The sequence below is a fragment of the Leopardus geoffroyi genome, chromosome C2 (assembly GCF_018350155.1).
Source record: "Leopardus geoffroyi isolate Oge1 chromosome C2, O.geoffroyi_Oge1_pat1.0, whole genome shotgun sequence".
NCBI classification, from domain to species: domain Eukaryota; kingdom Metazoa; phylum Chordata; class Mammalia; order Carnivora; family Felidae; genus Leopardus; species Leopardus geoffroyi.
The window spans coordinates 143,656,262-143,682,592 of record NC_059333.1 but is presented as its reverse complement, the minus strand read 5'-3'; the positions used below and the strand labels follow the sequence as shown (position 1 = coordinate 143,682,592).

Below are 26,331 nucleotides of genomic sequence, written 5' to 3'. Positions count from 1 at the left end.
CAAAGCTTGATTCATTCATCAGTCCACTACATATACAGTAGTATACACTACCCGACTTCATCTTCAAAATACATGAGAGGTAGTAAGAGATCAGATCACCGATGCTCAGAGTCCCGAGGGGAAACTCAGCAAACCAGGAGGCCGCGGGGGAGCAGGGCATATGGACTTGGTCACATTGAGGTTCAGTTCCTAATACCGTTACCTGGTGGCTTGGCCACTGGAAAAAAATGACTCAGCTATCTAATAGTTGGTTTCGTCATATATAAAGCAGGGAAATTATAGACAAATTCACAGAATAGCTATAAAGACCAAATGCATTAAGGCAGGTAAAGCTCTTCACAGTTATAATGTAAGTGCCCCCATATAACAGAGTTCAGTAAATTAGATATTTAATAGATAATCGAAAGGTAGCAGTATGTTAGCACTTTTTGTTCATTCTGCCATGTATATATTTGCATTAGAGTATAGAAGGGTCACTTTCTATACTTTAGGCTTTTCATGCATAACCTTCATTTTTTAAGTCTATTACTCTTGTTTCTTTTATTTTTTCCATTTTCTTTTCTACAATGATTTATCTATGTGTATTGTTTAACTACCAAACTATAAAGGGAGAAATTGTATTTCATAATCAGATATTTAAAATGCAAAGTATAAAGATATTTGTATCCCTTTACTGTGTGCCTTTTTATCCCCTATTCTTTGTTTTTAAAATATTTAAGGGGAGCCTGGATGGTTCAGTTGGTGAAGCGTCCAACTCTTGGTTTGGGCTCAGGTCATGATCTCGTGGTTCGTGGGACTGAACCCTGTGTTGGGCTCTATGCTAACAGTGTGGACCCTGCTTGGGATGCTCTCTCTCCCTTTCTCTGCCTCTCCCTTGCTCACTCTCTATCCCTCTCTCTCTCAAAATAAATAAATAAACATTAAAAAACGAAGTCTTTAAATTACTTTAGATTGACATGCTTTATTATTTATGACTTTAAAGACAGCTGAAATTTTAAGATTGTGGCTCCAGTGTTTGGTGCTACGTTGACATATTTAATATTCCCCTATAAGTTTACACAAAGTTCCAAAATTATACTAATATTTCTTCTCTAATATTAATTTTTGAGATTGTTTAGTTGCTTCTTTGTGCTTGTGTTTCTTTATGGCATTGTCACTGTCACTGATAACATGGCCCTTTTATTCTTCCAGGAAAATGGTATATATACAATAGCAAAGTTAATTTTACCAAACAAACAAAAGAATGCAGCAAAAACTAATCTGTTACAGGTAATAAGCATGTCCATTGTTCTTTAATATCAAGTTACTGAAATCTGGGGAAACTTTAATAGTACAATCTGTAAGTTTTAGCACTGGTCTCTGTACTGACCGTGAGGGAAAAATATCCGGTGAGGGAGGCTGGCATGAAAACAAATGCTGTGAAAACAATATAAAAGGCTTAACAGTAGTTTCTCTGGTGTGGGAGGTGAATTAGGTGATTTTATTTATGTATTTCTTTGCTTATCAGTAAGTTCTATTTTTTCAAAATATGGAATACTTGCTTACATGTCGGAAAATTGTAAGAGGAAATCGATATTCCATCTTTAAGCATGGACCACAGTCAGTAACACTTCACCTTTACAAAGGAAGGCCTGTGAAATGGATCTTAGTGGATGAGAAGAGACTTGCTAAGTCAATAAGGAGATATGAATGGGGCAGCCATGGCATCTGCTACAGGGTGGAAAAGCATTCTGCACAGAGGGAACACCATGTGCAAAGTGCGAGGGCCTGGCAGCTTAGAGTGTGCTTAGGCTGCTGGGTGGGGCTGGGGTGCGTGGTCAGGGGAGGGGCATGAGGCCTCGCGTGGGGGTAAGAAGGGGGCACGTTACTGCAGGGTCCTGTGTGCGTCAGGGGACAGTGTCCCTGAAGGCACTGGAAAGATAAAATCCGGTTTAAAGTAAGCCTTTGCAGTACTTGGAGCTCGTATTCCCCCCATGCCATTTAGAAAAGGAAATAAGACACCACGTTTGCCTCCATTCTGACTGAAGAGCTCCCACCCAGAATGACAGTCAAGACTAGCAGAGAATTCTTGGTGGTATCTGTGGGTTGGCAGGCAGAAGTTTCGGAGAGCTACCCGTGACGACGGACAGGAGCGGGACTTAATTTCCTTGGTGCACCACAGGCGTGTGGACGTGATGTTGGACAGCAGATTAAATCAAACCCATCGTGCAGATGCATTTTGTTAAGCCAGGAGAGGGTTTTTAAAACTTCAAATTGAAATGGTTTTTGAGGAACATTTGTGTCTTCCTTTCTCACTGCCTCCACTGCCCTCCACCAGGCTCTTTAACATCATTGTGTTGTCTGCCTGGCTTCTCTGGGCAAGTTTATTTGTCACCCTTCTGTATTCAGACCACTAATTTTATGAAGGATTCCACGTTCGAGTTCAGCAGACCTCGATCACCCCAGTGGTGGCCTATTATACAGGCCCAACTGCAGGCCGGGGGCTCTCTGGTTTTTTTCTTGGCATTGCACACCGTCAGACATTTAGACATTTATTTTTCTTTGGTAAAGTCTCACAGGCCTCTTTCTGAGTGTTCTCGGGAGTTACTGTAGATTGTTCTATTTGGGGAATGCTTAAGACTCTTTACTCAAGAGACCAATTTGTCAAGTTTGAGTCCAGTGTGCCTGTGGCTATTTTTATATGTCATCATTTCGAGTGTTTATTTTCTCATAGAAGCCATATAAATATCGAGGCATACATAGCAGGCTAGAAACAAAATAAACCTTGAGCTCCTGAAAATCTTTGGATGTTTGGTTTTCTCAGAGTAGGAATTTTATTTCTGGTCTCTGTTCATTTTGTACTTTCTAGAAAGGAATTAATGACAAGTCCTGAGTGAAACAAGGCCACGTCATAGCGTTCTACACCATAAATGCTTTCTTAAAGCATGAGACTTACCCCGGGTATTGATGGATTTCATTTTCAGTCCTAAGCTTTGGCTCCCATGTAGGCCAGCCACTCACTCACAGTAAAGCCACTGTAATGTTTAGTTCATGATAATGTTAGCCTGGAAATGTTTTCATTTGTCGAGCTACCATTTAAGAATCCCATATCCTTTTATTTTCCAGTGTTACGCGTTCAGAGCATTGAGGTTTCTATTCAGTATGGAAAGAAACAGACCACTCTTTAAAAGGTACGAGCTTAGAGAAATTTAAGTGATCAGCGGTCATGAGATCGACCTGTTTGCACACACCTGATTTAGATGCAAACAGTAAGAGAGGAATGAGTCAGTACGTAGAACATGTGTTTTCAGATTTTCTAGAATCCACAGATAACACAGAATTACCCTAGTGATATCTTAACACTGAAAGTGAAGTAAATGCGGAAGAAAGAGAAGGAATCAATCACTCTATCAATCCAACTTTTCTTAATTACTGTGACTGCTATGGGTTTTAGTTTTCCTTTTTTCTTTTTTTTTGGGACATTAACGTTTTATTTTATTATTTTTTAATACGAAATTTATTGTCAAATTGGTTTCCATACAACACCCAGTGCTCATCCCAACAGGTGCCCTCCTCAATGCCCATCACCCACTTTCCCCTCCCTCCCAGCCCCCATCAACCCTCAGTTTGTTCTCAGTTTTTAAGAGTCTCTTATGTTTTGGCTCTCTCCCTCTTTAACCTCTTTTTTTTTTGTTTCCTTCCCCTTCTCCATGGTCTTCTGTTAAGTTTCTCAGGATCCACATAGGAGTGAAAACATATGGTATCTGTCTTTCTCTGTATGACTTATTTCACTTAGCATAACACTCTCCAGTTCCATCCACGTTGCTACAAAAGGCCATATTTTGTTCTTTCTCATTGCCAAGTAGTATTCCTTTGTGTATATAAACCACAATTTCTTTATCCATTCATCAGTTGATGGACATTTAGGCTCTTTCCATAATTTGGCTATTGTTGAGAGTGCTGCTATGAACATTGGGGTACAAGTGCCCCTATGCAGCAGCACTCCTGTATCCCTTGGGTAGATTCCTAGCAGTGCTATTGCTGGGTCATAGGGTACATCTATTTTTAATTTTTTGAGGAACCTCTACACTGTTTTCCAGAGCGGCTATACCAGTTTGTATTCCCACCAACAGTGCGAGAGGGTTCCCATTTCTCCACATCCTCTCCAGCGTCTATAGTCTCCTGATTTGTTCATTTTGGCCACTCTCACTGGCATGAGGTGATATCTAAGTGTGGTTTTGATTTGTATTTCCCTGATGAGAAGCGACGTTGAGCATCTTTTCATGTGCCTGTTGGCCATCTGGATATCTTCTTTAGAGAAGTGTCTATTTATGTTTTCTGGCCATTTCTTCACTGGATTATTTGTTTTTCAGGTGTGGAGTTTGGTGAGTTCTTTATAGATTTTGGATATTAGCCCTTTATCTGATACGTCATTTGGAAATATCTTTTCCCATTCTGTCAGTTGCCTTTTAGTTTTGTTGATTGTTTCCTTTGCAGTGCAGAAGCTTTTTATCTTCATGAGGTCCCAATAGTTCATTTTTGCTTTTAATTCCCTTGCCTTTGGAGATGTGTCAAGTAAGAAACTGCTGCGGCTGAGGTCAGAGAGGTTTTTTCCTGCTTTCTCCTCTAGGGTTTTGATGGTTTCCTGTCTCACATTCAGGTCCTTTATCCATTTTGAGTTTATTTTTGTGAATGGTGTGAGAAAGTGGTCTAGTTTCATTCTTCTGCATGTTGCCGTCCAGTTCTCCCAGCACCATTTGTTAAAGAGACTGTCTTTTTTCCATTGGATATTCTTTCCTGCTTTGTCAAAGATTAGTTGGCCATACGTTTGTGGGTCTAGTTCTGGGTTTTCTATTCTATTCCATTGGTCTATGTGTCTGTTTTTGTGCCAATACCATGCTGTCTTGATGATTACAGCTTTGTAGTAGAGGCTAAAGTCTGGGATTGTGATGCCTCCCACTTTGGTCTTCTCCTTCAATATTACTTTGGCTATTCAGAGTCTTTTGTGGTTCCATACAAATTTTAGGATTGCTTGTTCTAGCTTCGAGAAGAATGCTGGTGCAATTTTGATTGGGATTACATTGATTGTGTAGATTGCTTTGGGTAGTATTGACATTTTAACAATATTTATTCTTCCAACCCATGAGCACGGAATGTTTTTCCATTTCTTTGTGTCTTCTTCAATTTCCTTTCTATAGTTTTCAGCATACAGATCTTTTACATCTTTGGTTAGGTTTATTCCTAGGTATTTTATGATTCTTGGTGCAATTGTGAATGGGATCAGTTTCTTTATTTGTCTTTCTGTTGCTTCATTATTAGTGTATAAGAATGCAACTGATTTCTGTACATTGATTTTGTATTCTGCGACTTTGCTGAATTCATGTATCAGTTCTAGCAGACTTTTGGTGGAGTCTGTCGGGTTTTCCATGTATGATATCATGTCATCTGCAAAAAGTGAAAGCTTGACTTCATCTTTGCCAATTTTGATGCCTTTGATTTCCTTTTGTTGTCTGATTTCTGATGCTAGAACTTCCAACACTATGTTAAACAACAGTGGTGAGCGTGGACACCCCTGTAGTATTCCTGATCTCAGGGGAAAAGCTCTCAGTTTTTCCCCATTGAGGATGATATTATCTGTGGGCTTTTCATAAATGCTTTTATGATGTTTAAATATGTTCCTTCTATCCCGACTTTCTTGAGGGTTTTTATTAAAAAAGGATGCTGAATTTTTAAATGCTTTTTCTGTATCGGTTGACAGGACCATATGGTTCTTATCTTTTCTTTTATTAATGTGATGTATCACATTGATTAATTTGCGAATGTTGAACCAGCCCCGCAGCCCAGGAACGAATCCCACTTGATCATGGTGAATAATTCTTTTGATATGCTGTTGCATTCGATTTGCTAGTATCTTGTTGAGTTAATGTTTTAAATGGATGACAGCAAAATATATGCCTGTTCTTATGCATTCAGAAATGCCAAAGTTGGTGTAATCCTTTGCTCTTAATCCATAGAAAAAGTATTTGTCTGGATGTCTTTCATAGGGTAGGTGCTCATTTGAAGGGGAAAGGGCTGGGTTTTCTTGGCTCACGAGGCTGTGCTGGTGAGCATGACAGAAACATCACCCCCTTGGGAAGAAAACAGTCACCTACATGTGTGGTCTGCCTGGCATTGTATCGGGCAGGCTGGCCAAAATTATAGGCCCAAGTTCTTACTAGAATTCTATTGTTAAATGGCAGAACAGAAATAAGAGCTTATGTTAATATAATGCCTTTTGTTCAGAAGCGTTGGAACATTTTATGTTGTTACTTTATTTACAAATGATCCTTGAATTTGAGGGAAGAAAAGTGAGTAAAATTATTATAACCTTTTATTTCAAGGCCCTAAACCCTTCATTTTTGTGGACTTAAAAGATTTTACTAAGCCCTTGAAACCAGTACGTTGGAAAGGATGCATAAATCTCTCCATTTTTTTTTTTTCATTTACCTGTATTTTTATTTTATTTTCATGAAACATTTAACAATGGGGTTAGTATTTACCTCCTAGGGTTAACATGAGGACTGAATCAAATGGCATTTATGTAAGTGTTCAGCACTCCATAAACACCCCATAAACATTCCTTCCCCAAATGTTTAATGCCTGCACCCCTAAATAACTCACAAATAAGGTCTTTGTATAACCTGTATCATAACGTGAGATCTGCTCTCTTAACAAATTTTCAAGTGTACAGCCCAGTATTGTCAATTGTAAGCACAGTGTTGTATCTCTAGAAACTTTCCTCTCTGGTGGCTTTTCCTTATCCCTTAAGAACTGTAGTTCTAGTTCATTTTTGTGAGATACGCTGGTGAGTACTATTTGCCCCCGCTTTGTTGATATCCTAAGGAAGTTAAATTTGCTTAATGTAATGAATCTGTGAATGGGTTAGCTCCCAAAGGGAAGGAATGAGGAACAGTTACCAAGACCTACATGAAGTGTATGTGTGTGCATTTTCCCTGTAGGCTTTTTCCCACCGACCTGTTTGAGACCTTCATCGATATAGGACATTATGTTCGTGATATCAGCGCTTATGAAGAATTGGTATCCAAGTTGAATTTGTTAGTGGTAAGTCCTGAGTTTCAAATACTTGGGCAGGCTGCTATGTGGGCAGGATGCAAATTATCATAGTGCCCATTTCCTTGTTTTGTTTTGTTTTTTTTTGGTTAGGATGATGAACTGAAGCAAATTGCTGAAAATATTGAAAGCATTAATCAGAATAAAGCTCCTTTGAAATACATAGGCAACTATGCAGTTCTGGATCATCTTGGAAGTGGGGCTTTCGGCTGTGTTTACAAGGTGACGTTGCCCTTGGAGAACACTTCTCTGACCTTCCCAAGCAAACCAGATATCCCACTTGCACACACCCATGCAACCGGATTGGCGCCCTCATTATTGGAAAATAGATATGCAAATTAGATTTTTGCCCATGAGATAGCTGTACTGATGTTATCTCAGTACAGCTCTCAGCTCTAGAAATTGGCCACTGGTCTTTGAGGACAAGAGCCATTATTAATGTCTCACCAAAAAATAGTAAAAATGGCTTGTCCTAGTGCATGACACTTTCTCTAAATTCACACCAGAGTTTTCGATAGGTTCCCGGTAAAATCCTACTGAATGGTGCAGACTGCCCAGGAGAGAACCAGTTTTTTGAACTGAGTTTAGGGTACATACAAATAAAATTGTAAAAGTTCTGTTGCTTGTTTAGACTATTTAGATTCCTTGGTTGAATCATGTGACTTATTAATCTATCTCTTTTCCCCCTCTTTCTACCCCCACTTTATTATTATTTTTATTTTATTTTATTTTATTTTATTTTATTTTATTTTATTTTATTTTATTTTATTTTATTTTATTTTTTGGTCTTATTTTAGGTTAGAAAGCGTAGTGGTCAAAATCTTTTGGCAATGAAAGAGGTCAATTTACATAACCCAGCATTTGGAAAGGATAAAAAAGATCGAGACAGCAGTGTAAAGAATATTGTTTCTGAATTAACCATAATTAAAGAGCAGGTAAGTGCTTTTCTTGTTTATGAAGATATGTACCTTACCTAAATGTCATCAGTAGAGTTCTTGTGCTATTCTTGTCCATGCTATTTAAGAACTGGTTCTGTTTAAAATAATTGGCATTGAAGTGGTAACATTTTAGTTAGATTTTTTTCCTAAGGCTTGACATTGAACCACAGAAAGACTTTCTGGAGTTTATATCAAGGTTTGGGGTGCAGAATGACTGAGTTTACAAGAGAATGCCTCATATATGAAACATCGTTCTTTTTAAATTGCAAGCATATCCGTTTCCTTCTCATTAGAATAGAGAATATTTGGTTACTTAGTTACATGCATAAGCATATGACTAACAGTTCCCTGACTTTTGTCAAGTGGAATCAAGCTGTTAACATTCTTCAAATACAGCTTATTAAATCTAAAAGTAGATTTCCAAGATGGGTTATTATTTATTGGCATAAGTTGAATATTCTGACATAATGTAACAACTCAATTACCTATCATTATGAAGGTGTGTTTGGGGAGAAAGAATAAACATGTCAGAAGAGAAGTGAGGTTGGATTTTGTGATCCAAGAATACATGGGTTTCTTTTTCAGCTTTCCTTATTTATACATTCATTGTGGATACTGTTCATTTATAACTCCTGTGGAGAACCACCAGCTTCACTGCGTTGTGTTCTCCATGAGTTAAATTTGTATAGTGTCTGTGCTGGGACTTAAAGATCATTAAATATATATGATCTTTATTCACTGAAATCTGTAGTTCTTCTCCAGTTCACAAATTACAGTAAATACTATCATAATACACTGGATTTTAAGAAGCCAGTGTTTGCTCATGTTGAGGGCACCTTCATCTTTGGCAGTGTGCTCTCTCACTCTAGCACAAGGCTGGAGCGTGGCTTTTGCTGTAAGCTGATTTAGTATCGTCATTTGAACTCCGATCTGGATACAGTCCCGGCCAGTGAGCTAGGGTCCAGAATATGACTCTTTTGCTTACCTGGCCCCTTATTGTTTAAAATCTGCTGGCCACTTGAGAGTTGATGAGGCAGATGTTGTTTTAGCACATTTCCTAAGAAAAGAAAATGTCCGGGCGGGGACATTTAAGAGGCACGTGTTTGGACTTTGAGATAACTCAAAATTGTACAGTTGCACTCTTACCAGAGGACTGAACCAATGGAAAGGATAGTAAATAACGCTGAGTCCTAAAAGGAAGAGGGGATAGCAGACAGAAGTGACAGAAATGGAACTAGAAAAGGAGAGTATATTTTTTAAGATTAAGACTAAGCTGCAGTAAGAAAGAGGCTCCACAATACATTGGCTTAAGCAAGAGGTCTCACAATGCAACGGGCTATTTCTCTTTGATGTAACAATCCAGAGTGAGTGGACCAGGTTGGGAATGTTCTCCGTTCCACGCAGTCATCTGGGGGATGTTGGCTCTTCCTCTCTTACTGTGCTGCTGCCTCCTAGGGCATTCATTGTCTTCATCTGAAGGGTTGAAACTACCACAGGCATATTCACATCCAAAGAGGGAAGAGGAAGAGCGTGAGGGTTGGGGCATTCCCAACGTTTAGGACTCAGACCCAGGAGCACACGTTTCCCCTTACATACCCTTGGTGCGAACTTAGTGATAGTCCCTCTCATGGCTACAGGAGAGGCTGAGAGATACAATCTCGTGGGAAGCCATGTTCCACTAGAGCTCAATTGCATTGGAGGATTGGGCGGGTAGGAGTTTGGTGGACAGTTACGAGATTCCCCTTCAAAAAAGCAAGAAGAAAGACCGAAAAGAAACGCAAGCCATTTGTTAGTGAAATGAAACGTCAACAATTCTGAGATAAAAGAAATTTCGGTTTGCCTAGAAACTTAAATTATAAAAAAGCAACTATAAACATTTTATATACTTGTCGAAAATGAAAGTTTTGAAAAAGCAGAATTTTCATGTCATATCCTGAGGTAAACTTACATCAGAGAGAAATTGTAGGGGCACCTGGGTGGCTCCGTTCGTTAAACAACCAACTCTATTTTGGCTCGGGTCATGAGCTCACTGTTGTGGGGTCCAGCTCCGCATCGGGCTCTGAGCTGACAGTGTGGAGCCTGCTTGGGATTCTTTCTCTCCCTCTCTCTCTGCCCCTCCCCTGCACACTTTCTCTCTCAGAATACATAAGTAAACATTACAATAACAAGAGAGAGATTGCACTGAAAGCTTCTTGAAAGTGGCCAGGAAGACTTCACTCAAGACTATTGAGATAGAAGTCAAACTATGGCAACAGGGGAGAGAGATTGAGCTCAACTCCAAATACAACAGCAATAGCTAGTATTTACAACCAACAGGCCAGGTGAGGGGGGTGAATAGATGGAAAATTACTCAAAAGAACTTCCTAAGCTATCAAAGATGGGGTGATGAGGAACCTGATTGGATATCAGGAGTGGGGAGATTCTTGCTAACCTGACTTGGCAGGATTCTTGATGAAACAAAGCAGGGCAAGAATGAGGCCTAGTCAAGAAGAGGGCTTAGAGAAACCTGACTAAAGTTTGGCCAAGAAGGGTGTCCTTGCCAACTATTATAATTTAAATGGAGTTAGTAAATCTTAGATTATTTCAGTTTCATACTAACCAGTTTGGAGAGCATAGAAAGACACAAAATGTAAGTAGAAACAAACAAACAGTATATATAAATATTTAAGTGGTAAGGAGTGGTAAGGAACAATGGTATACATATTCAACACAAATTCCTTCATTTCTGTTTCTTCTCAATGCAGTGTGTGCGTGGTGTTGGAATGGGGAGAGCTAAATGAATTCTTCAGGTTACTTTGAGTTCTAAAATTTACCTAAAATGTTAAATTAGGTGATAAAACACCATCAGTTTTTGTTTTTATTTGATAAAAGGCTCTATGGGAGATTGCTATTTTCAGATTAGTTTTGTAGGTAGCAAATAAAAAGAATCCAAAAAATCTCAAATCTCCGTTAGATGATATCTTAAGAGATGCTTAATTTTATAGATAAATATAAATACAGTAATTTTCTTGTTGTTTTCAAATATGAAGTCCAACTAAATTGTGAAAACAAGTTTATATATTGAAGTAAGGTAATGTTTGTTATTTATTTTCTTCTAGCTCTATCATCCCAATGTTGTACGCTATTACAAAACATTTCTGGAAAGTAAGTATGAGTTTTCATGATACATGTGTAGGTGTGTGTGTGTGTGTGTGTGTGTGTGTGTACATATATGTATATGTATATGTATATATGTATATTTTATGTTTATTTTTTTGAGAGACAGAGAGAGAGACAGAGCTTGAGTGGGGGAGGGGCAGAGAGAGAAGGAGACACAGAATCCAAAGCAGGCTCCAGGCTCCCAGCTGTCAGCACAGAGCCCGATGTGGGGCTCGAATTCACAAACCACAGGATCATGACCTGAGCTGCAGTCAGACACTTAACTGACTGAGCCCCCCAGGAGCACTTCATGATATTTCTAATTAAGGAAAAGTATCTATATTATATACTTTTCCACTAGAATGTCACAAAATAAGCTTAATCAATTCTTTTCTTTTTTTTAACTATTTTCTCAATTTGTGGAAAACCTTGTGCATCTCTTTCTTCATCAGTGAAACAGTGGTATAATCAATGACCTAAAGGTACAGCTATAAAGGACTTAGACTCCTGCCTGAAAGACACCGCATGAACAAAGCAAACAGTTATTTGGGCTATTTTCTCTCTCACACACAGAAAACCTTAGTAGGATCAGGTGAGAAGCAAAGTAGGGGGTGCCTCTGGGTGACTCAGTCGGTTAAGTGTCCCACCCTTGATTTTGGCCTAGGTCAAGATGTCGGCCTCGGGTCACCACCTCACAGTTCATGAGTTCCAGCCCCACATCCATCTCTGTGCTGACAGTGCGGAGCTTGCTTGGGATTCTCTGTCTCTGTTTCTGTCTCTGTCTCGCTCAAAAATAAACGTTTAAAAAAATGAGAGAAGCTTAAGAAGCTTAAGAACAATGAGAGAACTTAAGAATCATGGCTTATTCAAGACAAGATGAAAAATTGTTTTGTTGGCTTAGATGACATTTTTCACGCCCCCAAATAAATTCAGAGGGGCTACGTCTTTGAGATTTCTTTTACTTGAAGTTCTGATAATGGCCACAAGGTGGCAATGGATCCCTGACTGATTCTGCAGGCAGGTCATCGGTGAGGAAGGTTGAGGTAAAGCCAAATTCAGTTACAGGTTTAAAACAATGCAGGACCTTTGACTGAAACAATGAAAGTACTGATAAACCTTGATGATGTGCATCGCATATGAGGTTTAAAAGTAAATCATTTGGAGGAAGGATGTACAAAGCAGTGGTTGGGACTTCCTCATTGCCTCTTTGTAAGTGCTATTATTATGCAAACCTATCGTGTACTGTGGCATTTTATGATTTTGTCCATCTCCCTCCCCCTGGATGAGTCAAAGGAACACAGTGCTGAAACTGTCCAGTAAATCCTGGCCCCCTGATAATAGAATTCTTGATATTAGAGTCATTTCTTACAATTTAGCGCACATCCCATTAGAGGTCAAGATTGGCTTCTGACTTGAACTACTGAAGTGACACAACTTATCTTAAATTAGAAAAAAAAATACAACTTTTACAACCTGACATCTTCCGAAAAGAATTGGAAGTGGCTTAAAAATACCTAAAATATGATCAAAGAGATTAGGGAATTGTGAGAAAAGGAACTAAAAGGTAGCAAATTAAAAATGAAGCTAAGGGATGGGGGATGGGTGAGACGGGGGAAGGGAATTCAGAGTACGCCGAGTAATGTATAGACACGGCACACTCAGAACTAATACAACCTTGTACGTTAATCATACTTCAATAAAAAAAGAAAGTCAATTAATAGAAGAGAGGAAAAGTTATGCTAGGGGTAAGATGAGTACATACACTGAGTGCTTCTTGGGATAATGAAGAATGGAAAACAATACAAATGTCTACCTCTAGGAGAGTAAACGATGATCCCTCTGTGTTGTGGAATACTATGAAGGCAGCAGAAAGAAGGCACGGATCTATGTGCACAGATATGTCGGGCTGTTGAATAAAAAAGTATTAAGTGGTGGCACATGTATTGTGCGATTTCATTTCTGTAAATATTGTGTACGTACATATTTTATATGTACCCAAAACATCACAGATTACGCATATCACTACATTGTTAATAGTTTCATATCAGTTTTGGAGGAGAAAGTAGGATTTACTTTGTTTCTTGGCACCCAAGGTAAGGAGATGAGCACCGTTATGAGGTTCCCGGTCGCCCTAAGATAAAACCCCTGGCAGTCCAGCTCTCTCTTTGCTCTAGAGGGGGCATCACAGAAATTTCCATCATGGGTTGTGTTTTCAGCTGTGTCATTGCAAGACCGTGGCACGATTCCGGTGCGAAATTCTGTCAGGTACATCAATGAGGCTAGGCAACAGTCCGCTTCAAAAATACAATTTTCTGAATGTCTGACATGATTTAAGGGTAAAATTTTAAACTGCTGAGAGGAACGTTCTTCAGGAAAGGCTCCTGGGCTTGGCATCATTTACTCGTTCTCTTTAGCACCTCCCAGTCATTCCACATCTTGGTGTGTGTCGAAAATGATCATTTTTGCCAGCGTAAACTTATGCTGGGAGGTAGCCTGTAGCCGGAAGAGACTGTCACTGGGCTCTAGCTGCCTGGAGAGCCCCTCACCCCCATCGCCCCCAGGGCTGAGTGGATCTTAGCCCCTCTCTAATTCTTTCAGTGCCGCGCCCTGCATACACACTGGGAAGCTCAGATTCTAATTCATACGCATTTTTCTAAATATATTGAATTTAAATTTCTGTTATATTTCCCTTGTTTTCTCATAGATGATAGGTTATATATAGTTATGGAGCTGATAGAAGGGGCCCCTCTTGGAGAGCATTTCAGTTCTTTGAAGGAAAAACAGCATCATTTTATTGAAGAAAGACTATGGAAAATATTTATACAGGTACACTTTCATTTTCATTAATTTTTTAAAACAACAGCGAATTTCTGAGCTGATTTCTTAGAGATGTGTGTAGTAATCATCAGCGGTTACGTGTGTATTTGGGGAAATAAAATTTGTTTTTTATTTGCTGCTTCAAGCTGTGCTTAGCTCTTCGGTACTTACACAAGGAAAAGAGGATTGTCCACAGAGATCTAACGCCAAACAACATTATGTTGGGGGATAAGGACAAAGTAACAGTGAGTAAGTATAAGAATCTTCAAAGTTTTTAAGAACTCCCGAATATGATTCAAGAACAGAGTTGTTCGATAGAAGTTTCTGGACTTAAGGGAATGTTCTGTATCTGCACTGTGCATTGTGGGGCTTTTGGGCATTTGAAATGTGGCTCGTGTGACTGAAGATGTGAATCTTAAATTCTATTAAGTTTTCATTGAGGCAAACATTCCTATGTGACGAGGGGCTACTAAACTGGACGTCACCGGCGTAGTTCTTGATTGAGTTGCATTTTTCCCATGTGAGAGAATAAAGTACTGGTAGGATGCTTCAGGATTTACTTCCCAATTCAGTGGTTTCTAGGTTTTTTCTCTACTTCATGTGAGTGCATTGTTTTGAACTCTTAACGGAGACTGTAATAAATGGGTGACAAGTGTACGTATCAAAGGCTGTGAAAATTCTAGACATTTGTATATTTCAGCATCAGTTTTTATGAAAATAGTTTCAACTGAAGCAGGTAGGTCTAATGTTAGATAAAATTGTATAATTATCTCCACAACTGTGTAATTCTCAATCGTAGCTTAAAAGTCACTTTTCAGCCTGACTGATCCATCAGCGTTCTCCTGCTTTTCACTCGTGAATAGTTATGTTCCTCTCATAGACTATGAATCGTTCACCAACTCTAAGCAGGGCTACACATATCTAAATCAGTGGTCTCTGAATACTTTTTGCTCATGACATTCCATTGGTAAAACATTTTTTTGTAATACACTGCCAAAGTATAATATGCTCACTTATAAATTCTATACACATAGCACTGTACAATTATTTGACATAATGTATATAAGTCTACAAATAAAATATAAAGGGGTGCACTAAAAAATCACAGATTTCAATATTTGGGGGGGACCTCCAATGGGTTGCCTTAGGCACTCAGCTCTGGAGATCACTTCCCTGAATGTTATTGATGTGAGAGACACATTATAGCATTTTAAAGCTGATTCTCTTAGTTTTAGAAGAATCTAATTCCTCATAAGGTCAATTCCAAATGTACACTTTTACCATAACCATGTGTCTTCAGGTCTTCAGTAACAACACTTAGATCTATTGTCCAGATTTTTATAGTAGAGCATCATATCTTAGTTTAAAATATAAAAAGCAGCCCCAAACAGAAACTCTATAGGTAACTTCCAATGCAAAGTTACTTGGAAATATTTCCAAGCCAGTACTTTGTGAAATATAAAATGAGACCAAAGAATTGTGAATCTTCATCTTGGACACACATTTGCTTAATCATTTGAAATTAATTATAATTTCAATATAATATAAAATATTTACTTATCTTAAAAACTTACGAGCTTTTATTTTTTTCTATTTCTAAATTTAACTTGTGTTCCTTTAATAATTTTTCCTATTTGTAAACATATAGGTATTTTAATTTATAAGTTAATGAGAATTATTAAAAATCAAATTTATTATATCTATATATTATTAAATAGGATTGAACAGATTTGTTCTGTGTTGGTATATGGTGTCTCTGATGGCTATTCAGGCCATGTTTTTGAGTATCGGCCAATGCTGCACTTTATTTTCTTACTAAGATCAGCTGCAATTATTTCCTTTGGTTACATTTAAAGATGTTGAGGTTACTCTTTTTTTTTTTTCATTTTAAACATTTTTATTTATATTTGAGAGAGAGAGACAGAGCACGAGCGGGGGAGGAGCAGAGAGAGAGGGAGACACAGAATCCCAAGCAGGCTCCAGGCTCTGTGCTGTCAGCACAGGGCCCGATGCGGGGCTCGAACTCACGAACCATGAAATCATGATGAGCCGAAGTCGGACGCTTAACTGACTGAGCCACCCAGGCGCCCCGAGGTTACTCTTTTATTGTAGCTTGATTTTCTATCTAAACTTAACTTATTAATTTTTATATTTATTTTCTGTAATCAGTACTGCCCATCAAAATACTTTACAAAATAAAATAGTGCTAAAAAATAAAAATAGAAGTGCTAAAAATTCTATAAAGAAACACCTTTTTTGCAATCCCCAGTTCTGCTTTCCTAAAATGATCACTTTTAATTCTCTTTAGCTTCTTCTGACATTTGATTTCCTATTGTGATAGTTGAGGATTTAGTTTTCTTATTTCTTTTTTTTCCTGATCTATCCTTCCAATATAGTTATTGCACAATTTGGCGTTAAGTCAATATTCAGTGTTGACATTATTATTACTGTATAATTATTGTTCAGTGTTGATCACCTTTCCTTTCTCATAGACCTTTTTTGTTTTTCTTGGAGTTAATAATCGTCTTCTTTTTTGTTTGTTTTCTTTTTCTACATACCTATTATTTCTTCTTCCCACGTCTTCTAAAAGGATTATAAAAGCCCTCTCTGTACTATTTTCATGTGGTCACACAGGGCAGTTACTTTTAACTCTGTTTTCTTGGACACCCAATTCCTATAGATTGGGTGCCAAGGTAGATTGGATTTGAATTTAGGTCTGCTGCACGGCCATTGTCCTGAAACTTACATTTGTTCCTTTTCTAATTGGAGTCTCTCTTATATCCTGTGTTTTTCCCTCGCTTTGTATTTATTTATTTTTTCTTTTTCAAATTTTTATTTAAATTCCAGTTAGCTAACATACAGTGTAATACTAGTTTCAGGTGTAGAATTTAGAGATTCATCACTCCTGTTCTGCTGAAGTGTATCTTCCAGTACTTTCCTAAAAAAAGAATGTTTGGGATTTTATAATTTTTGGATGCTTGCATTCACAAATACTTTTATGGGACCCTTGTACTCTTGGTAGTTTGGTGGGTGTAGTATTCTCAGATGGAAGTCATTTTCCTTCCAAATTTGAAGGCATTACTTATTTACTTACTTACAATACCACCAGACTGAGTGCCTGAGTGCCTCCGTCGGTTAAGCGGCTGACTTCAGCTCAGGTCATGATGATCTCACACTCTGTGAGTTCGAACCCCGCATTGGGCTCTGTGCTGACAGCTCAGCCCAGAGCCTGGAGCCTGCTTCAGATTCTGTGTCTCCCTCTCTCTCTCTGCCCCTCCCCGACTCACACTCTTGTCTCTCCTCTCTCTCTCTTTCTCAAAGATAAAGATTTAAAAAAAATATATATATAGCATTAATTTGAAACCAAATGTAGAAGATGCCCGTATTTTGGGAGGTTGAAATAAAGCTGCAATTCATAAAGCCTATAAAAATAAGCTGTGGTATGTGTGAAAGTATGTCACCACAAAGGGGCAGCCTTGGAATATTTTACGTTTCTCTTTTCTTGTGCTAGAAGGCTTATTTACTCCCAGGAAAACACAGAATTGGCAAGAGATGTTTAAGATGCATGAGACAAAATATATTGAAAATATAAGCAGAAGAAAATCTTTAGAAAAGATAAAATTACTCTTTTTCTTTTTTAAAAAAAAATTTTAAAATTTTTAAAGAATTTTTTTAAAAAATTCTTTAAAAAAAATTTTTAATGTTTAGTTTTTGAGAGAGAAAGAGAGAGAGACATAGACAGGGGTGAGTGGGGGAGGGACTGAGACAGGGGGAGACACAGAATCTGAATAGGCTCCAGGCTCTGAGCTATCAGCACAGATCCTGACGCGGGGCTCGAGATCATGACCTGGGCCAAAGTTGGATGCTTAACCGACTGCACCACCCAGGAACCTCTCTCTTTTTCTTAATGTAGATGAATTAGCTGTTTTAAGATTGAGGTTGGTGTGCAATTATTTGTAGTAAGCATACTAGCTGGGAATTTGCCTTCATAAGGCAGCAGAGAAGAAAGTATTAACTTTCTCTTATTATACTAATATTTAGCTATGTGTGGTTTTACAAATGTTGTCTAATTTTAATGTCTAAATATATTTCCATTTAAAAGACTGTATATTTTAATGACTTGTTCTGTGAAACATGCCCAGTTCTTGCCTCTGCATTTATTTGCAACCTTTGGATGCCATATGAGGGAACAGACCTGCCTCAGTGGCACGCGGGGCAAAGCATAGTCAAGGTTGGCCCTAAGTGCTGCCACTTGTCAAGTAAAACCCATACTGTACCATCATAGAATGGCTCAGAAGGAGGGGATCTTCTGGGAGTGAACTGGCTTGTAGACCCACCTTTTCACATTTCTTGACCTTTTCAAATACTCACATTTTAGTATAAGCCCCTCATGCTCCCATTTTCTTCCCTGAGTCCAAATTAAAAAAAAAAGAAAAGAAAAGAAAAAAGGAAGAAATAAAACTCAGTCAACTATGCTAATAGATTTTATACATGGGCTTTAGTGCATGACTCAAGAGGTCACGTGTTCATCCCGCAACCAAAAGGGCTGTGCACATTTCCCCATGTTTCCCAAATGATATTTGGTTGTTGCTACTGTAATAACAACAAAAAAACACTTGATTCAGTGGAACATTTATCAACGACTCGAGCGCTTATCAAATGCCATCATATGCCAGGCATGTCGGGGTGGATGTTAGATGAAAGCCGTGTCCTCTGCTCCTTGAACTCACAGTCTTATGGGAGAGACGTTGAGTTCTTCATTCAGCAGTTAACTCCTGAGCTGCCGCGTCTGGCTGTGAACAAGAGAAGCATGGCAGACGTGGTTACTATCTTTATGGAGCTCATAGTTGCATTACAGCGTGATAAAGACCAGAAAGCTGTCTATGCAAAATAGTAATATATTGGTTGGGATAGGTCATATTATGCTGCAGTAACAAGCTGACCTGCAAGTCTCAGCAGCTTAAAACAATGGCAAGCCACTGGCTGTGTGACAAATCCACCTGTGGCCTGGTTTTGTATGTCCTGTGAGCTAATGATGGTTTTTATATTTTTAGATGGCTGTTGAAAAACCAAAGAATTTGTGACCAAGACCATGTGTGGCTCTTAAAGCCTTAAGTATGTGTTATCTGGTCCTTTATAGGAAAAGTTTGTCCTTGGGGCGCCTGGCTGGCTCAGTTGGAAAAGCATACCCCTCATGGGGCGCCTGGGTGGCGCAGTCGGTTGAGCGTCCGACTTCAGCCAGGTCACGATCTCGCGGTCCGTGGGTTCGAGCCCCGCGTCGGGCTCTGGGCTGATCGCTCAGAGCCTGGAGCCTGTTTCCGATTCTGTGTCTCCCTCTCTCTCTGCCCCTCCCCCGTTCATGCTCTGTCTCTCTCTGTCTCAAAAATGAATAAAACATTTAAAAAAAAAAAAAAAAAAAAAAAAAAGAAAAGCATACCCCTCTTGATCTCAGGGTCGTGAGTGTGAGTCCCACATTGGGTGGAGGGATTACTTAAAACAAATAAATTAATAACCTTATAAAATATATAAAATATATAAATTAATAGCTATAATCCAATATAGCTACCAAAAAAAAAAAGAAACAACGAAAAGAAGGAAGAAAGGGAGGGAGGGAGGGAGGAAGGAAGGAAGGAAGGAAGGAAGGAAAGAAAGAAGAAAACGTTTGTCCACACTGGCTGGCTTAAAACAGCAAGGTTTCTGTCTTAGCACATACTCAGAGACCCAGGCTGGCTAAAAGCTCCTCTATACCTGTTTCCACATTGCAGAGGCAGGGAAGAAAAGGCATAGCAACCGTACCTCAGCTCTTAAAATTTCTGCCTTGATTTCATTGGTCAAAGCAAGTCAAGTTTGAAAGGGTGAAGGTGTATTTCTCCTTCCAAGAGAATTGGAAAAAAATATATAGTCTACAATTACATATAGTTGTATATAGAAATATATAATATGTTGTTTACTATATAATTATTTTATAATTGTTTACTACAGAATTGTATATATACTAATATCTATACAGTTCTATAGTCTGTCACAACTATCGGGCACAGGGGAAAATGTGACGACTCTGCCTGTGGAGCCTTCAGGTGAGGAGCGGAGTAGGAAAGCGTTCCAGGCAGGGAGTACAGCAAATGCAAAGGGTGAGAGGCCTGAAGCAGTCCGGTGCGCTTACGGACTAGCAGGGTGTTCAATATGCCAAGACAATAGAAACTTGGGTGGGTGAGGAGCTCGAACGTTGATTTTTGGTCAGAGACTTATCTTTGGAAACTTTCAGGCTGGAAATTATGTGATCAGATGGGATGTGGAGGATAATTGTGATGTAGGTAAGGGGTACCATAAGGAAAGATTGGAAACAGATTCCCCAGTTTAGGGGATGTGTCAGTTAAGATCTGTTTGGATGCAAAAGGCCAGACCAGCAGTGGCTTGTGCCAAATGGACACGTAATTTCGTAACAAGGGGTCTGGAGGTGGGCGATTCTAGTGCTGATTTAATAGTTCAAGGAGATGGGGCGCCTGGGTGGCTCAGTCTGTTAAACATCCAACTTCAGCTCAGGTCGTGATCTCACAACTCAAGTTTGAGCCCCGCGTCGGGCTTTGTGCTGACAGCTCGGAGCCTGGAGCCTGCTTCATATTGTGTGTCTCCCTCTCTCTCTGCCCTTCCCCTGCTCACGCTCTGTCTCTGTCTCTCTGAAAAATAAATAAACATTAAAAAAAAATTAACATTAAAAAAAAACATTAAAAAAAAAAGAATTTCTGTCTTTTCTCTCCATTATCCTCAGCAGATTGGCCAGAGCTCTAAGCATCATTATCAAATTCAGACAGGAAGTAGGATGGCAGCTACTCGGCTACGGCTATCCCCTTTTATCATTAAAGAAAATCTTTCGTAGAAGGTCCCCCTTATATGTCTTACATTGTGTTGGCCAAAGCCGAGTCATGTGACCACCCTTAGCCATAAGAGTGACCATCTAGGTGAGCTTTCAGCCTCTACAGTTGGAGATAGAAAGGGAGAAAGGGCTGACAGCGTTTCGAGAGCTGGTCCACAGTGTTTGCCACCAAAGACTGTTGCATTTGTCCAGGAAAGATGTGATGTAGGTTTTACTTATGGCAGCAGGAGAAGACGATATGGCAGAGGGATTGGATTCAGCAGTTAATTGGGACCCAGAACTTAAAAGATTCCGTGTGAGAACAGTAAGAAAGAGTCTGAGTTTGTGGAGATTGTGATGCCACTGGCAGAGAACTGGGTGAGGGGATTTAAGGTGTAAGGTTTTGGACACACTGCGTTAGCAATCTGCTCATATCCTTTCCTGGTTAAAGTCCTTCAGGTGGCCCCCTATAACATTTAAGATAATGTTTAGGTTCCTTAGGGCACCCAAAGTCCTTTCTTCATGGTCTCACCTTTGCCTTCTCTGGCCTCATGGGACAAATTGCTCTTTCCTGAACATACCAGGCTGCGATTTTATACCGCTGTGACTTCCAACATGGCGCTCTGTCTACCTACATTGCCCTCTGCTACTCAATTCAAATACCATTCCTCAGGTGGAGTCTTTGATGTCCCCATCTGATACATTCTGCTTCTGGGCACCCTAGTGTAGTATACCAGGCTTGCCTTTCTCACAGCACATAGGGCAGTGGTTGATTGCCATTCCCACCTTGAGGTAAGGGAAACTGGTTTTCCTGACTTTGTTTCTCAGAAGGCACTTTATAATATTTTTTTTAATTTTTTTTTAACGTTTTATTTATTTTTGAGACAGGGAGAGACGGAGCATGAACAGGGGAGGGTCAGAGAGAGGGAGACACAGAATTTGAAACAGGCTCCAGGCTCTGAGCTGTCAGCACAGAGCCCGACGCGGGGCTCGAACTCACGGACCGCGAGATCATGACCTGAGCCGAAGTCGGCCGCTTAACCGACTGAGCCACCCAGGGGCCCCTATAATATTTTTTGAATAAATGGATACATGAATGAATGAATGAACAAACAGACTAAAACAGCCCCATGTAGAAATATTTACAAGTCAGTTACAAATAAAAAGTAATGATTAGGAAAGATACCTGGGTTTGAGATCTTGATCTGACAGCTGAGATTTTGTGGGAAGAGTGTTCAATATAAGAGGGACTGAGGATTAAGGTGAAAATCAGGTATAAAATGGGGAAAGGGACAAGCAGCTCGCACTAGCATCTCAGCAAAGCATGAAAGGAAAATCTTTACTTTCTTGAATTCCAACAAAGTTTGGGAAATCAAATTAGATGTGTCTTGTATTGCTAGGATCTTGGCATTTTAATTGTTTTCTAGGGGATTAGAGGATTTTAATTGTTATTTGTTGGCTCAACTGCTGCTGAGAAATCTATGTCATTATAGGAAAAAATGAATTAGCATTGCACTGCTGATAGGGAAATCAAAGCCCTCATATGCTTATTATCTCCTATACTTCTAAAATCTTCTCATGAAATAGGCACATAAAAGACTGTTTGTGGCTTTTGTAGATCTCTTGACCTGTCTTGCTTTGAACCTGTTGTGTAGTGTACTTGTCATTAACCAGATACAGTACTTCTCATTAACCAGTATCTATTTGAGTTTAAGCCAGCACAGAGCTTTGAGTGTTCTTACAAGACTACAGAATGTTGAGTCACTTGTGTTGCATACCCACATAGCACCTGTGTAGTAAGGTGGCTACACGATTTCTGGAATTTCTCTTAGCCAGCAAATTGCCTTCATGTCACTGAGAAAGCAAGAATATTTTCTGTCAAGCCCACCAGGTTCCTTATATTGCTGCTAGGTCATGTGAAATAAGGAAATAATGAAGCAAATTCAGTCAAATATAATTTCTAAAAAAAATTTTAAGATTCTCATACCACCAGTGGGTCATTCTGTAATCCTGAGATTGGAACAGCAGTTGGCTTTGAGGAAAAGATGAGAATGGCAGTCCCAAGAAAGTTCGCGCAGGGTGTCCTGAAAGTCCTGGTCCTGACCAGATGATTGTTATGCTCTTCTGGTGAGATGAACTCATCATAATCAGCTGCATGAGGGAATAAGGAGGCATCGAATCTTACCATCTTAGGGAAAAAATGGAACTAAAATCTTCCCAATGTTGGGTTTATAAGGCCTATAAAAACATCAGAGACCAAGGATAGTAAAGTTTATTTTAGTGTATGTTTTCATATGGGCATATTGGGTTGTGATTTAGTTCTCCAAGAAATTTTTAATGTATAGGGTAGAATCTGATGTGTTCTGGACGTGTTATTTTCATTCTGTGAGTTTTCCCAAAGCGTGTTCTCTGAAGCAGCATGGTGAGTAGGTGGGAGTGCCTATTTTTACAGAGACTAGTTCAACAGTACATGGTACTACACATCTGATCAGTCTGCCCAGCCTCGTAAGGGTACTGAAACCATTGGAGACTTTTGGACTCTATAGTCCTGTCATAAACTCTGTGTGTGTGTGTGTGTGTGTGTGTGTGTGTGTGTGTGTGAGAGAGAGAGAGAGAGCATGTGAGCAAAGGCCTGACTTCCTGTTTTTATCAGAATCTGACCCCTAGCATTCCTATTTAATATTAGAACTGTGTGTTTAAAGTTTCATTCATTATTCCAAGTAATCATAACCAGAACGAACCCCACATTGAAAAATGATTTTAGAAGAGCCCATACTTAGTAAGGACACTAGTTTCTCCAAGATTCTAGTCTACTGATAGATATCCTACAGTGTGAAATGATATGTGTGTGTACCAAAGAAATGGGGTTCCCTAGAATTCAGAAAGTACTTTTGTACCAGATATTGAATTTGTCATCCCAGAGCTCTTTGTTATAATACCTCCATCAATAAAAATCAATCAAATAATGATGCTGTTGAGAAAGAGAAACACTTTCACTCTGCCTCATCCAGGGAAGAGCCTGCACTGGGGGCAGAAGCTTTGGAAGAGTCGGTGGCCCAGTGGAAGAACTCACTGTACACCAGCATTAAACCTCCCCTTTTCCCTTGTTTAGGAAGTTCTGTTTTAGACTTGATTAGAATTCCACTTGTTGAAGTAGAAATAATATTAATAAAAGCTGAACTTCACTTGTAAGAAGGTCAAGGAGAGGTCTGGAGGGCAAGGATTAGAAATGTGAGTGGCCTTCAGAGGAGGAAGTGCCAACGAGACAGGGGTTTGTTGAGCATCTTTCTGGGAACCTTCTTCTCATCCCCCCCAGAGCCCTGCACAGAGAGGATGTTACTGATGATCCCGTTGCTGTGGAAGTTAGAGGCTGGCCTTCATTTACTAGGTCGGGAGGAAAGAGTAGAGAGATAGATGGGAGGGGGTTGTGAGGTGGACATCTCTCTGGCCTATTATACAGTTATGCTCAAGTAGACGCCTCTGTCATTGCCTAGCACTACAGATATTTCAACTGATCATTTCCTGAAATTGTCACAGTCGTTCATGGTTTTTTTTTTTTTGTACTCCGAGAAGATACTTTTATCATGGTAGAATTTTTAGCTGTGCTTTGAAGGAAAGGAGTAACCACCCACAGCTACATCTCTTAAGCTTTTACTATGGGGTGAAGGTTACATGTTCATTACCTCTTCCAATATCCGAGGCACATTCCCATATTCACAGATAATGGGAAGAGTTGGAGAGGATAGAAGACTTGCTCAATTCACCCAACTAATAGGTTGGCAGTGCCAGGGTTGAACCACGTCTGGCTCTAGTGTTCACCTCGTTGCCAACTCGCTTTATAATATTCCCTTAGAAAGATCATTTCAGGTAAAGAAAAAGGCATCCTTGAGTGTGTGGGGTGTTCATAATCGAGTACTGTGTAAGGACGAATCCAATAGTTTTGTTGAGGTGAGCATTTTAAGTTGGGCAGTCCGCCATCTGAACGTGGCCTGCAGGGTCTTGCATCATCTGGCCATATCCTTGATGGTCTACCCTCTAGCCAACCTGGCCTTTTTTCAGTTCTTCAGTGGACCATGCTCCCTTGATCACAGGACCTTCTCTCAGCTCCTTAATGGATCGTGTTTCCTTGATCACAGGACCTTTGCATATGCAGGTTCCTCTGCTGTATGGCTTTCTCCACTTTCTCTTACCTAGTTAACTCCTGTCCTCTGTCTTCTATTCACTCAGTCACCATTTTGTCATAGTTCTTCCTGATCACCTGTGTCTCCTGTGTTACTCTCTCATAACATCGTATATCTACCTGATTTTTAGTGACCTTGTCAGAATTATAAATTTATATGTGTGATTCTTTGTTAATTGTGTATCTGTACCATGGGTCCCTGTGGGCTATGTCAACATACATAATTTCTGATCTGGATACTATCTTATCTTTAGTACCTATCCCAGTACCTGACACGCAGTAGATAATTAGTGTGTATTTATGGACAAATATGTGAATCAGTGAATACATGGACAGTCTTGAAGGCATAGAGCAGCTGGAAACTTTATAAACAATAACAAACACGAGATGTTCTGGTACTTATATGGGGGCTTGCTGTGATGAAGACGGGTGTTGGTAGATTGTTCCATTGTTAAATACTCTGTGGAATGGATTAGAAGGAAAAGTTTCCTGATGAACTGCACCTAGGTTCTTGTAGGAAGAGGGAGGGCCTGGGCTCCTGGCACATTTAAACTGTGGTCGCAGAGTCAAAAGAAAGGTTCAGATACAAGAGCTGAGGAGTCGATGAACATAGGGGCAAAAGAGACAAGGCAGAGCTTTCAGGCCAAGAAAATGGGGAAGATAAGATGCCATCTCTACTTGGGATATCCCAGATGACCATGGACGATAAGCTCGGTCTGGGGTGCGAAGGGCCAGGTGCCACCTAGAGCTGGGGATGAAGTGGTGTGGCTGTGAATTTGGCCACTGCCGACATGGGTGATGGGGGGAGCCTGTGGAGGGGGATGGGAATGCCTTACATCTGTACTATTTTACAAAATACTTCTTACCTGTTGTCAGGTTGTTGGAGCAACCCCTTGCAAAGGGTAAGTTTCATAAGCTCTTTTTGAGAAAACCGAGTAGTTGAGTTATGGGTCCAATGTCACATAGATCGTAAACGACCGAGCAAGAATTGAGGGACTCAACCAGAGACCGCACACCTTTTCTCTCTGGAGGTTGACAGCAAGGCTGTAGTGCAAACAGGCTACAGTTTTAGCATTTTCTGTATCGTTCATTCTATCAAGGGAGAGATTGCTGTACCCCTTTCTGCGGTATAATGTGCTGCACGTAAGATGTTGCCATTTTGAATTTCTATGATAGCACATGAATGCTTTTATGACCACAGTTTCTGAAATAAATCCTTTTCCTCTACTCCAAATATGACCACAAATGTAGGACAAGTAATAGAAACATTACTGCTACTACGAAAATTTTCCAAATGGCCAAACAATATTAGCTTT

General features: G+C 39.6%; 1 protein-coding gene across 19 annotated transcripts in view; it reads left to right on the top strand.

Moving 5' to 3' along the window:
• Window positions 1-26,331, top strand: part of NEK10 (NIMA related kinase 10) — a 231,216-nt gene that overhangs the window by 57,361 nt on the left and 147,524 nt on the right. For 18 of the 19 annotated variants that reach the window (XM_045436366.1, XM_045436359.1, XM_045436363.1 and 15 more), the window contains 8 exons: window positions 1,192-1,269; window positions 3,106-3,170; window positions 6,978-7,080; window positions 7,183-7,311; window positions 7,887-8,024; window positions 11,126-11,171; window positions 13,870-13,991; window positions 14,129-14,231. In XM_045436366.1, the coding sequence (XP_045292322.1) occupies window positions 1,192-1,269; window positions 3,106-3,170; window positions 6,978-7,080; window positions 7,183-7,311; window positions 7,887-8,024; window positions 11,126-11,171; window positions 13,870-13,991; window positions 14,129-14,231 (784 nt within the window). The remainder of the gene's footprint in view (window positions 1-1,191; window positions 1,270-3,105; window positions 3,171-6,977; window positions 7,081-7,182; window positions 7,312-7,886; window positions 8,025-11,125; window positions 11,172-13,869; window positions 13,992-14,128; window positions 14,232-26,331) is intronic. The other variant, XM_045436360.1, reaches the window with a different exon arrangement.